The 14974-nt window shown below is 38.3% G+C and overlaps 1 protein-coding gene across 1 annotated transcript in view; it reads left to right on the top strand.

The window, feature by feature from the left end:
* Nucleotides 1-1746: 1746 nt before the first annotated feature.
* The window catches only part of gab2 (GRB2-associated binding protein 2), a 48566-nt gene continuing 35338 nt past the window's right edge, over nt 1747-14974 (top strand). Inside the window, exon 1 of the mRNA XM_017491363.3 lies at nt 1747-2337. Coding sequence (XP_017346852.1) covers nt 2266-2337 — 72 coding nt within the window. The 5' untranslated portion in view covers nt 1747-2265. The remainder of the gene's footprint in view (nt 2338-14974) is intronic.

Here is a 14974-nt window from a genome sequence, read left to right as displayed (position 1 = left end):
GTTCTGTGATCAGAAATTATGTATTTTTTTAATCACTAAACTAAAATAGCATATAGTACGGAAAAATCCAAATTAACACCAATTTGTGGTGATTATTCCCACTTACAGTTTACTAACAATATAGTTTGTAATTAGCTGATTTACACTTAATGACCACTAGATGGCAGCTCTTTCTAATCAACAGATGTGTTTACTGTAGATTTAGAGATTGATTGTTTATTAGTATTTGCTAATAAATACTAATTTGCCTTTTTATTTAAAGGTAAACATACCATATAGGTGCATTTTGCAGGTACAGTTATTGTCTATAGTCCATTTGTTGTTTAACCTTGTCCATCTGAGCACATATTTTTTCTCTCTCTCTCTCTCTCTCTCTCTCTCTCTCTCTCTCTCTCTCTCTCTCTCTTTAAGCACGGTGTATTCTTACTGGCCACTTAATTAGACACACCTGCCATGTTAGTCCACCTTGTAGGTCTACAGTAAATCTTTCTTAATCATCTTCTATCCTTGTATTAAGGACAGTTTCTGACCACAGGATGCTGTTAACCAGGTATTTTTTTTTTATTGAACTAACAACACAAGGCCACCTGAGACACTCATACCAGTGCCAAACACATACATGCCACGACTGTTCAGTTTCAGTGCTATTCCTAGGATGGTCCACCACCCAAATGATCGACTGTGGTCTTGTGGTGGTCCCTTTTCATTAATGGAGAGCATAGTGGGCATTGCCACAGATGTACATCATACCTACAAAGTACACCTAAGTACCAGATGGCCAGTGAATTTATTTGCCTTGATTTTAAAAAAAAAAGTGCTACTCTTTCAATAGTACGAATTTCTTTGCATTATTACGATACCATGTTATTCATTCTGAAATGGCATGTTTTGTTTAAAATGTTTAATTGTATAGTAGCCCACCTGCTGAAAAAAGAACAGAAACCATTCTAATGGTTTCCACTACAAATCTTCAGCTAACCATTAAAACCATTACCATTATTGGTCCTTAAGGCAACAAATTACCAGTAGAGACCCACAGCGACCATTATAGTTTCCATTAAAACCATTACAAATTCTATGACGTTTCTATTTTTATTTATTAATTTTTTCCAGCAGGGTATGAATCACTATTTTTCAACAATGTTCCAGAAGTTTCTACCTTCTTAAAAATTCATCTTGGTCTGACCGCTACCATCTGCCAAACACAAGCCAAGCTAGTCAAACTGCTAGTTGTCTGATGAGTTGTTTTTCATCATCCTTCTTAACTGATTAGATAAATTAGATCAGATGCATAAATTGCCTTACAGTTGTGTTGTTTTCTTAAAGATCATGTTGTCTACAACGCAGCAGTAACAGCACTTACTAACAAGCAAGATAGTCTGCCATTTTGATGAGCTCAGCCTGTGTTTTGGCAACTGGTAGCTGGTTAGACAGCTAGAGTTCTCTGTAGATGGAATACTTAGTAGTATGGTTCTTTTTTTTCCTTTTTTTTTCTTCAAAACAAAGAACCAAGCAAACATCCACACAAACAAATGTAGCTTTATACCGTTCATTGTAAAACTATAGGGAAAAATGACCTTGAACTGAGTTTTTCATAAGGCTTTATGATTGTTAGTAAAAGTTACTTGGAAATAAATACAGTAGGTTCTAGGTTTTGGTTGCCATAGCTGCACGCGCATGACATGTCAGCAGAAAACCCCGCCCCCTTCCCCGGACAGTTTACAAAATCCTAGTTTGAATCCCCGCCTCGTTTTTTACCCCGGCCACGCCTCTTTGTGACTGTGATTCGCCAGAAAACAATAATCATCCTGCTTGGAGAAGGAGTGATTTCACGGCATGACGTCTGTTTGTAGTCGGGACCTGGAGGTTTAGTGTTGCTGCACCCAGATACTGTACACTCCGTGGTGGTGAGAGGGCGTGGTGTGGACGATAAAGACGCACCGTAACCCCTGCACGCGACACTACCTACTTCCTACAGCAGAGTACAAGCCTCACTGTTACTCCTCCTTCTCACTCAGAGGGTCTACAACTGTTCCAGAGCCGAGAGTTTATGTTGTGTTTTCGTGTCGGGACGGCGCGCGTCTCCGAGGTCTCCGGACAAACTGCGCGCGCTCTCGCGTCACTAAATGGGCCGGCGGGGTGCGCGCGCTTCTGCATTTTCCCTAAATGGAACTGCATAATCATCATCTGATCATACAAGCGCGCGAGTGCGAGTGAGAGCTGCTGTGATCAGGCTTATTTGGGGGAGAGAGAGAGAGAAAGAAAATGAGCGGCGGAGAAATCATCTGCCAGGGCTGGCTGAGAAAATCCCCACCGGAGAAAAAACTTCGTAGATACGTAAGTACGAGTGTGTGTGTGTGTGTGTGTGTGTGTGTGTGATTAAACTTTGTGCTGTGTGAAACTGTAGCGGAGATCGGTCATGTGTTCAACTTATGTCATGTTGAATTGTATAGTTTTTAAGGCATATGAAGTTATTAAGCAGCTTTATTATGATGCTTTGTAGCCAGTGGATGTTTGTTGGTTCCCAGCACTAGCAGGTGCGCCCTGCTGGCTGCCAGAAACATCGTCCCCTAACATCTGACTCCAGGGGGAAAACATAAACAAAATAAAACCGATACTTCACACTTTATGAATATAAAACAACCACTAGATGCGCATTGTGGTGGTAACAGACTGAGCTATAATCAGGATGTTATATGTATTTGACTGGAACACTTAACCAGACTGTGTGCACAATAGGCATTAAAGATACCATGGAGCAACCGTCTGTCTACTAATTCTGCTTGGGACAGCTGTCCATACAACTGTTCCTGTTGAGAAAGCAGTCTGCCTCTCATCTGATAACGTTACAGTATTGCTTCACACGAGCCATTTGTTGTTCTGTTTTAGAACATGCAGTCGACGGCGGCACATCCCATTCCATCTTAGTGTCTGGACACCAGGGACTAATGGCTTCCATGTTGTCAGAGCAGATAATGGAATTTTTAAAAAAAAGAAAAGAAAAATAAAAGCAGAAGCTCCAGCTCCTCTAAATACAGCTGGCCTATGTTTATCTACAGGATTGCATTACAGAACCATACTCCTACCCTAACTGTGCCATGATGTCATTTCATTTTCTTTTCCTCCTTTCCTTCAGTCCTTTTTCTTAGTTTCATCGACAGAACTAATTTCTTGACATCTTCATATGAAGATGCACTAGGTCATTTCCTCTTCTTTCTATATAAAGATTGTGTCTTGTGTGCAACTACAGAGGAACTGCTGATGTCAAAACCAACAGAGCAGCTGCAGTCGAGAGGAAAAGCTACTATGTAAATAAATGCCAGGATTCATCGATTTATTTTCAAAAACAGTCTCTCAAAACAGCAGGCAGTGGCGAAACAAGACATTTGCAAAAACGCAAAATAGTCCATGCACAAAGACAAGAATGGTGTGTCAGTTGGCTGCATCAAGAGAACTAATTGTCCAATCTCAAAATTCCATTTAACAGACATAATTGCTGTCATCTGATATCGCTGACATCCTAATGTACAAGGATATTTTAAGCAGACACTTCAGTGTTCCGACAATAAAGTGTTTGTGCGACAGCTCAGAAATGTCCTCTTAGTAGGACAGAAGGTATCACCTGAACCTCAGTTGTGTGTTGCAAATCGTATGCAAATGCACAGAACAAACAATTCTGTCAGTTAGTGCCCTGTGGCAACCATTAAAAAAATAGAGGTGTCTGTTGTCTTGACAAGCATGTCTGCTCGTTCACATTGTCCAAAATGGTACAAGGGGGGGAAAAATGAGCAAATCATATGAGCAAAAGTAATCGCAATGTACCAAATCAGCATTGGCTCGTTTACATAATGGTCCTGCTAGTTTGTGCTTAAATTTAGACCTGCTACAAGCTTGCGGTGAACATCGTGAGTGGAAAAGTGAGAAAAAAATGTTTTCCTACAGCCACACAACCACAAGCATAGAATTACTGAGTAGAATATCACCCTTCTGGTTATAATGTGAATTATTAACAAGTATTTTCACTGAAAATCGTAGCATAAAGCTGTTACTTATTACCTTGATGGCCAGCCTCAGTAGAATTGTTTATGAAGCTGAGTTCACTGGTGGGTACAAGCTATGGAATAATATTATAAAAGCAATCGCTGTCTCGTTCAGTTCCCTGTGACAACCATGTTGTACTTTGAACAAAGTACACAATGTGTTAATGGTGTTCTTTTACTTGTCTAATATTTTATAGAGTGATTGATGGAATGGGAAATGTTGAGTATTGAAAAGATGTCCACATTTTACACTCATTCTAACGTCAGTGTTGTGTGGATAACTGAAAATAGTTGCGTAATCCTGTGGTATTGCTCACCTCTACTTGTCACAGTGCTTCGGCCCAGTGCCTTTTAGACACAACAGGCGGTAGAGGATGCTACTAAAAAACCTTGTAGATCATGGTGTTGAGAACAACATTTATAGAGAACATTTGTAGCTTAAAGTGTGGAAAAAAAGCATTTATAATTTATTCTCACATCTAATAAAGCCTGAGTTGGATCACATTTATATTAGCTGATGGAGTCGTATCACCAAATCACAATGCCAGATATAAGTGAATTTAATATATTATGATCATTCTACATATATGTTACATTATTCATATAAATCAATTATGCATAATTGTATTTGAAAGCCTGTATCATAATGTCTCATATTAAACCCCTGTAAACCACCTGACTAAAGATCAGTCACATCTTACAGAATCGCCTGATTTAAAACCATATTCATGAATCAGTGGGAACATTGCACAAGCCAGTCTTGGATCTAATCTCACGTTTCCAGAAAGTAGAAAAACACATTCAATCCAGCCATCTCATGCTGCTGCCAAGCAGGCTTGTTACATTATTAATCATCATTAAGCATGCATAACTGCAAAGCATCTCTGTGATAAAACATGGCATGTAGATAATGAACACAGCTGTTCCCTACCGATGCTGTTCTGAAACAGTATCTGGCGCTTAAAATTGTTTTCTGTGACGCCATGACACTACCACAATGCCTATAATAAAACTAGCGATCGGAAGTGGAGGGACAGTTCTGGCATTTCCCACAACAACAGCTCTCCATTTCCACCACTGTCACTTTATCACTCTGCTCCGATCAGTGTGAAATTAGTTTTCCCTTTTTGTACAAAAGCCTTAAAAAAAAAAAGCTCCACCCCGAAACACATCAAATATGTTTATTTTGAAATATTTGTGATGTTTTTGTGAAATAGTTGCAATTCTGGTGTTGATTTTTCAATTGGTGCTGTTTTTTCTTTGTTATTCTTGTGAGAGGTTAGCAGTTGAGTGCCAGTCTTACGTCACAGAGTTAGGGTTAGACTCACGATTTTGCTGTTAAATCCAGTGTAGAATAGTGGAGACAGTAAATGCTGGATTTAAAGTTTCATAATACAGTGCAGCCATACAATGCAAGTTGCACAGAGTTATGGCAGAGACCCGTCTCAGCTAGTTAGTGACCTATGAGATGACAAGCACAATGGTGTCGATAGTGAAATTGGCATGAAAGTTAAAGATTTGGAAGCTGATCAGTTTGAGCTGAGTGTACAGACAAGGATGTGAGGGAGCTGGACAGACTGCAGCATTGATCTGGTTTCAGAATCACTTGATTCTATCGAACCCTGTGCATTTGTGTTCATCTTAAGTCATTATTAATGCGCACTGAGAACAGAACGCGACTCACCATATTTTTGGTTTTTAAAAAAATAATAATTTTGGTACTGTTATGCTCAGCAGATATTATGCACAGTAGTGGACCTCTTCTGTGTCCCACAGAATCCCACTCATGCTACGTGTGTGTACACATGCCAATTCCGCTCCACATGACAGCTTTCACATTACCAATTTTTCATGCAAACTGTGCTCTGTTTTGGACTAAACTGCCAGTGTGAAAGCTCCCTAAAGGACTAAAGACCTGCTGCATCTCTCTCACTTCAGGTAGAGATGAAGCGACAGCTAAATCCCAGGCCATTGAATGGGGTTGTGGGTAAAGTAGGAAACTGTTTTATCAAAGTGTCAATAAAAGTAGTTTAAACTAAAAAAAACATACAAGCTTAGTACAAAGCAGAATTGAGTTGCATGGAACTCAGGAATACATAGAAAGAACAAATATATCACACGGTGTAAATATATATAATAAATACACAGGACTGTGCACAGGTCAACAGAACAGTATTGGATGGATTATATGGCATGGCTGGAGAACAGCTAGCATAGTATTTAAGATAAAATTCCACCATTTAAAATAACCCCAGCATGTTTTGTGTAGTAACAGTGAGAGTGTGTAACCAGAGTAGCCTGCAGCAATAGTGCTAGTTGGTGCCACCCACTCTCCTGGCTGTTTTCTCTGACATCACTTCACAAACACCTCTGTTTGAATAATCCATCCCAGGATTCCAGATTGATCATATCGAACTAAACTGAATATCTTCACGCTTTCGTGTTTTCCAATGATCAGAGGGTCTTCACATGTGTGCGCATGCCTGTGTACAGTCGTGTATATCTGGGATTGTTGCTGAAGATAGGTTCTTATCCAGCGTTGTGTGCGTCTGGGTCTGGGTGGAGGTCAGCGAGTTTGTCCAGACCCAGCACTCTTGTTTTGAAGAGGGTCTCTGGGAAGGTCTCACCCCTGCAGGTCAACATCGAACACCTCCCAGTTCCTGCTTTGACAGACAACATTGCACCTCACAGACGTTTTCCTTGTTCAGTTTCATCAGGCAAGCTAAGGATTTGCTGTGGTTCCTGAGACAAAACGTAGAAACAGCGCTGTATCTGAGGGTGCCAGATGAAAACCAGAAAGTGTCGATTCCCTTTACATATCTCCTGAAGTTATCTAAACTCCAGTTTGTGGACATGGTCTAGGAATATGAATAGTGGTCTACATGATGTGTCAAAAAATGACACTGTTCTGCTTTATTCAGTTATATTTCATTTATTAGGCTATAAGGAAATAAACTTCCTCAAATGGGCTCTCTGACATGACCCAGTTTCCCTGACCATTCTTGAGTCAGGATGTGACAATAGACATGTTTGATCTTTATATAGTGTGTGGCCTGTCCTTCAGACCTGGGGTCGTACCTGTTTGTGTGCTTGCTGAAAGCTAAACTGCAGCGGTAGCAGGCTCCAGACTTCCTCTGGATGGCACCTACAGGAAACACAGTGCCTCAGCTCTCAGGATGGAGTGTAACAAGCAAAATCACACAGTGTGCTTTTATTTATCCCATTCTTAATCTATTTTGAGCCTTTTGCATTAGTTCTCATTAATGATTTGTTTAATAATTTGGAACAGAGCTTTTAGATCTGATCTGTTTTGAAGTTACATCATCAAACATGGTATCCATTAAGAGGATGGAAACTTGCATTTAGAATATTCAGGTCCTGTCACCACCGACGGATATTTTTGACCTCCTGTCCATGCGAAAACCATGTTTTGGCTCACTGAAAATGAAACCTTTTTAAAAAGGTAGAGCATTTTTTAACTTGTGTTTTTGCTGTTTTCTTGTGGACGGAAAAAAACGTATATACGTTATGTATGAGAACGCTTAAAGCTATGCAAACCAGCTGAGCTTTTGTATGTGTTATGCATGTGCTACAGTAGGTCTCTGTTTATCATATCTGAATGGAGATGTTGGATAAAACCTGTCCGAACACTTCACAGTATATACACATGTACATAGTAGTTTCATCTCATCGTCAGTCCACATGTATGAATCCTCATGTTGGTTTTGGTTTCAGAACGTCTGGCCATATTGGTGTTTTTCCACATGTCGTGTGCTCTACAGTTCAATTTGCATACTGTCAAGGTGTTTGGTGACTGTTTATAATTTATTATCGCTGGGCATGTGTGTTCAAATCGATTTCTGTTTTTGTGTATAGATATTTTCAAAGGAGCTGTCTGTCCAAGTGTTGTTGTTTTTTTTTAAATGGAGGGTTGTTGAAAGTTATGTTTTCAAAAATCTATACATATGTAGGCAGGGTGTCCGAGTATTCAGGATTTGTACATTTACTGTAGTAGTCTACCTGAATATACAATTGAAATTGTTTTATTTGTACCACCAGGGTGATGATTTGATCATCTTTATGGCATCTAAAGAAAAAACAAAAATGTCTCTATTTCATAATAACTCATTTATTGCTGTGTGGCATTAGTTCATAGGCAAGTTTCCAGTCTTCTACTTCTAGATTATGCTGACAAATCATGGGCTGGCTGAACTATAATAAGAATCCTAGGAATTTGAGTATTAAAGTCAAACATGTAGCAGAGTGCTACTAAAATTAGTTGTTCCACACTGTTGCTGTAAATGACCAAACACTAATTTAATTATTCAGAGCACATGATTGTGTGTTACATGTTTCACTATGCTAAGCTCATGACACTCATCTAAATTGGGTCACGAACTCAGGTGCCCTTATCTCTGCAGGGTCTGTAGGAATCTATCAGTAACACAGTGAAAACAGTGGAAGATGGTTAAGGGGATAAGGGGCGCAAACCCTCCCCCGACTCCCATTGTAGTAAATCCTATTTTATGTCATGTGCAGTCGTAAAAAGGATTTCACTACATGCTGTACTGTGTGTGGTTGTATGTGTGACAAATAACATTTAAATCTGAAATTTGAATAGCTATCATATCATTTTTTTGTGTATTATTTCTTTACTTCCTTTACGATCTTTAGGTCTTTTTCTAATTGCTGATATTATATTGCAGCAGTATCAAGTGAGTGTCAAGCATCTAATGTAAGAAGCATTCTTAAGATCTGAGCTCATGATTCCATGGACACTTTCCAAATTAATAGTAGTAGGAGTTCAGAATTACTTGGAAGTAGTTATGTGGGAATTGTGTAGGTATTTTTCTTCTCCATATCTAGTCATGCCCTTAGTGATTCCTTGGAATTGTTTGTCTTAAAAATAATTCTAGGAAAATAAGTGTGAAGTGGTGTCAAAATATCTCTGCCATGTTTACGAATTTGAAATGAATTGCACATGAGCAATTATTGATGAGTGCAAGACCTTTCTGCTTTTTTTGACAGCTGACGACTTTATTACAGGTTATGTCATCTTGCACCATGGTACTATGGGCACAAATGTGTGTGTGTGTTTGTGTGTGAGAGAGAGAGAGCACATATTTGGGTATGTGTGTGACATATGACTGGGGTCACATGGTGGACAGATTGTTAAGCAGGAGGGTCTTGATTAAAAGTGCTCCATGCGGCTGGTTCCTGATGAGAAGGAGAGTTGTTTGTGTAGCTCCATCGTAGCCTCATGTCTAAGACAAAGCCCTGTCTTCCTGCAGGCAGTTGTCACAGGCTGGTGTGAAATATTTCCTTCCCAAGCAAATGACTTCAGCTCAATGAGAGCTTTAAAAGGGTGGGAACAATCTAGGGAATAGATTGCATTTCGAGTATAGTTATCATAACCAGTCTCTTAGCAATAGAGCAAAACAGATTAAACCGACAGTATCAATACATGTATAAATATTGTTTCTTGCATTATTAAGAACATAACCCTTTTCCAGGTTTGGAATATTCTCATGTACTGTACCATGCCATGATTTTTCACATTTACTTGACTCCTAATTGTATGGAATGCCATTTGCTAGTGTGTAATGGAATACAGTCTCCATGACTGTATATTGGGGAAAAAAACACACTTGTATTTATATGCAAGTATTACAAATGTGTTATGTCATATAATATATGCCTCACAACTGCACTCTCATGCTTCCAGCTTTGTATCTATACGTACAGCATCATATAAGTAAGAGAATCTTAGAGAGATTATAACATCAGTACACCTTGAAAGAAATCCCAGATTGCAGTAAAAAAGAGCATGCAGTATTGTTTATCAGTTCACTTAAGGCTTGTTGTGGTTACTTTTAGCCCTTCTTAGTCTTAAAAATAAACTTTTTTTTTCTTTCCATTTTTCAACATTGATCTAAGAAAATGTGCATTTAAACATTCACCAAATATAAGACAACAATATCTCATTTTCACAAGGTTATGCTGATAATGGCTGAATTTTGTTCTTAAATGAGGAACAAACAGAGAAAAGTAACAGAGATTAGTTTTGTGGAATTAGCAAATACACAATACTACTAGTTCTAGATCACCTCTCCTATAATGTTTCAACATATGGACATCCTCTAGTGCGCGTATGTACACATGCTGAGACCTCTCGCAAAGTCTTGCCATGATTGCGATGTACTATGAGTACACTACGCACCAGTAATCTGGTTATTTGCACCTACTCACTGAGTGTATACAGGGTCTGTTTTTCAAATGGCAAGGGATCCCTGGTGGTTATCCAGTGTTCATAGCACCAGAGTTACATACATAATTAGTGTTCACATCTATGATTAAGGCATGAGGATGTTTACTGACACAACTAAAATGTAAATTTTTCATAATGTTTATTGGATGACTCATGGGAATGTATTCACGCATTAATGCAAAAAAATAAATAAATAAATATATATATATATATATATATATATATATATATATATATATATATATATATATATATATATATATATATTATAATATTATTATTGGAAGTACTTTAATGATGAGATTTCATGGTAAAGTGTAAGTATAGTGAGCTTGGACAGGCAAGAATAATTTTTTCCAAGTAGTGTAATGTTATTTATCCGGAAACATGCATATAGACTGTTGTGAAGCACACTTTACCTGTGTTTAAAATGTCTTTTACCTTTAAATACATATTTGTAAATTTAATATCACACATGGCATCCTAATCATGAAATAACTGAGAAGTCTTTCAAATCTGTTAGAAGAACCATAATTTAGCATTAATTTAACAATTATAGTAAACCATTCATTTACTATAATAATGTGAAGGTTTATCAAAGGCTACATATTGTGCGTTTTTTATTTTTTTGTTATTTATTTATTTTATTTTTTTTAAAAGATCACTTTTGGATCAGGTCTCTGTGGCACTATAGGCTCTATAAATAGGAGAACAAACAAATTATGTTGTATAGCTCATCCAACCAATCAGAACCCTAAGTGCACTAGTATTCAGGGTTTTCAGCCTTATGTTTGAGACAATTCGGATACAATTGAGCCGATGAGGCTTAAGGGTTTTGCTCAAAAACCCAGCAGTTGCAACTTGACAGTACTTGGATACTACCTGTACTATTTTCCCATATGTGTTGGTGATGTGGTACTGGGAGGGAACACTGGAGGCTTTTAATTCAGAGCGTTGCCTAATCTTTTACGTACAAATGTTTCTCTTTTCCCACGTCAAAACAGATGTTTCGTCAAATTTCCTATATAAGTGCTTCAGATCTTCTGTATAATGGAGAAGTCAGGCAATTTGTCATGCAGCAATGACCTGCTTACAAGACATGTTTCTAAATCTTTCTGTGTGCGTTAACAAGGGAAGTACATAAGTAAATAAAACGGTGTTCCATTACTAATAGATCAGTTGTGACTTGTTACATTATGTTATCTTTAGCATGAATATCTGTTGTAGGACATCCATTTCTAAGTTGAAAAGTTTACTAATGAGTAATAATCGACTAAGTTTCTACATCTCTGGACAAGAGATGATATAAAGCTTTTTTGGGATTAGCATGACTTTTATAACTGAACAGAATAGTTATTTATTGTAACAAGTAGCTAACTGATCTCATTTTCTCATGTCTCCTTTTTCTTGTTAAAGTATCTTTGTTGATTTTTAAAAAAAAAAATGTATTATTTAATTTATCATTGTTATATTTCCCCCCCAGGTTTGTACCATGATATCATTTTTTGTCACATTACCTACTTCTGCATTTATTGTGTTATTCGCTCACTTTTCACCATTCTCTGTTTATTTATTTGTTTAGTTTTAAACATTAATTACAGTTGGGCTCTGGAATGGTGCACCATTCACTCTTATCATCTGGAGAATCCCAATGATGTCACAGCCATTCATGGCATGGGAGCCAATGGAGCAAAATTGTTCATGCTTTCTGGGTGGGAGGGATGCATACTCTCTCTCCCCTGTCAATCACAGTGACGCTAGCCAGTCATGGGCATCTGTGATTGTATATGCAGAAGAGGACAGATAGTGGCATCAGGATAATTTCATCAGGATAATGCGCCCTGCCACACTGCAGAAATTGTTTAGGAATGATTTGAGGAACATGACAAAGAGTTCAAGGTGTTGAGTTGGCCTACAAATTCCCCAGATCTCAGTCTGATCGAGCATGTGTGGGATGTGCTGGACAAACAAGTCCGATCTGTGGAGGCCCCACCTCACAGCTTACAGAAGTTAAAGGATCTTCTGCTAACATTTTAGTGCCAGATTCCACAGCACACCTTCAGAGGCTTCGTGAAGTCCATGCCTCGACGGGTCAGAGCTGTTTTGGCGGCTCAAGGGGGACCTACACAATATTAGGCAGGTGCTTTTAATGTTATGGCTGATCAGTGTGTTAGCCTGAGGACATTAATATAAACCTGTGATTTGTCTTGAAACTGGCAGTACTGTCAGAGCTGCTGTTATATAAAATTAATCGACACCTTCTGACTTATCAGATTCAAGAACATCGCTGTGGTATGCAAAATGCCTTTAATGTGTTATGTATTCTAGCTATTGAAACAAGAAAGTGTCAAATAAACATAGAAGGGAGCTGTGCTCAAAAAGCTGTTTAGCTCTCTGTCAAATTGATAGCATGGTTAAAGTCAGAATTTGTGACATTCACTCCCAGTGCCACATTGATTTCAGTGTGGCGCTAGCACAAAAACCCGTTGCAGCACAGATGGCAGGGAACATAGGAAGCAGCACAAAGGGTTCTGATTAACCAGAATGTCTTGCTGTCACTCATGGCACTAGCTTAAGCAGCTTTTTGAATGAAGGTTAGCATGCATTCATAGATGCACATTTCTGTCTGTCTAGAAGTGGCTGCTTATAAAATAGGTCTGATTGCACAAACTTTCAGTAAACAGGAACAGGATTGGCATTTGGCATGTGTCCTCTCTCTAGCTTCAGTCTCCATTTGCTGTCTTTGCTTATCTCAAAGTGGCCCCTGCAATTCGATACAAAACGCAAAATTGTTTTCTAAAGTATGTATGACAAAGTATTCCTGGGTAAAGTTACTTCATGTTCACTAGACTCACCTACGTCACACTGTTCATGAAAGTGTCAGGCTGCACTATGTACATTATTTGTGAAGTTCCTGAATTGTGAAACCCCTCATCATACGAAGCCAGTTAATCATGGGAGAACATGTCTAATCCTGTGTGTGTGTGTGTGTGTGTGTGTGTGTGTGTGTGTGTGTGTGTGAGTGTGTTGTGGGTGGTTAGCTCGTTACCATCACATCAAACGTGACACAGTTGCTGGTCTTCCCGAAGCTCTGTTTTGACTATCGGGGAAGCCGAGCAGTCTAATGCGAGTTGCAGAGGGACTCTAATGCATCCGCCCAGCAGAACCTCTCCAGCTCTGTTCTCTCCACTGCTCTGTTTAATCTCTCCTCCTGTTTATTTCCTGGGCTATGTGGGATGGAATGCTGCCATTACCAACTAGAGGCTCTGGATCTTTTCAAGGAAAAAGCTAGATTACACACGAGAGCTGTAAAAAGTAAGGATGAAGCTAATTTGTTGTCCCAGTGCTTGCTTGGGTGGTAATGCTACAAAGGATGTTAATTCATTGGAAATGTTTGTATATTTGTGTGTGATGATGGGAATACATGAGGATGTTGACCTTATTAAATCATTTAGCTAGTCATCATGTGAAAGTGTTTGACATAGAATGTGAACTTTATTTGAAAAAAAAAACAACAACACACAAAACAAACTCAAAGAGCCAAAAGAATTGAGAACATTACGGTTAGGTGTACCCTATAAGATAGTAAGATCTGTGTGTGTGTGTGTGTGTGTGTGTGTGTGTGTGTGTGTGTGTGTGTGTGTGTGTGTGAAAAAGCATGTCTATTAATGGCCATCTGCTCAGCCGGACATAAACGCACACTATATCTGTCTGGACTATATATAAACTTTTAATCTTTAGACCATACACACTCACAACATACACAGTTTATTTTAACCTCCGAATGACCTAAACTCATGTCACTCATGTAAACACTGACAGATGACACCTGCTCTGTAGGCAGAAACCAGCACGGTACGTACTGTCTAGATACATGTTGCCCACCCCACCCATGTGTGTGTTTGTACATTGTATGAGGGGAAAGAAATGACGTGTGTCATATGGTAAGGTAAGATAAAAAAAATTTCACCTTAATATTTAAAAAAAAAAAATCAAAATATGTTAAAAAACGTATTTCTGAAAAGCAAGAGAACAACTAAGGAACAATATTATACTTCAGAAATGGGTTATATTTTTCTTCTCGTCACCAATTCTTTAAATTTGTGGTTTTTAAAAAGACAGTTTGAGTAAATCAGTTTACTTTGCATAATTTAAAACTCCACAATTGTCTTCACTTATTTTACACAGCACTTTTGGGATTCTTCTAAAGATTATGTTGCCAGAGTTTTGTTTTGCTCAATATTATAGTAAATATTCCAATTAAGTGACATCTGATTTTATTTATTTGCATATCAGTAACACATTGTGGGTATATGGGATAAATCTTTACATTAAGGTTCCCTTAGCTGTCATTATATGACAGATTAGTTAGGGACACATTAGGGAATGAGAAGTTCTGCCCTAGAAAGGAAGTGCGTCTTATAAAAGAATGATCATTTCACACAGTTTCACATCACATAACTCATCGTGCTGTCACTTTCCATGTTTATGAATGATAATAGTAAGTAGTGTGCGAATAGATCATAGTAAGGTGTCATTTGTTAATAACACTGTGTAATTCCAGTTCAGCCAACCTTAAAGTGTAATCTCTGGCAAGTTGATAGGCTAATTAAGTAGCAGGCTAAGTTGCTATAAGTTTAGCTTATTGTTGTGTGATGACTGATGG

This window comes from Ictalurus punctatus, chromosome 17, assembly GCF_001660625.3.
Source record: "Ictalurus punctatus breed USDA103 chromosome 17, Coco_2.0, whole genome shotgun sequence".
NCBI classification, from domain to species: Eukaryota; Metazoa; Chordata; class Actinopteri; order Siluriformes; family Ictaluridae; genus Ictalurus; species Ictalurus punctatus.
The sequence above is the reverse complement of the archived record's forward strand: the minus strand, read 5'-3'. Positions and strand labels throughout refer to the sequence as shown.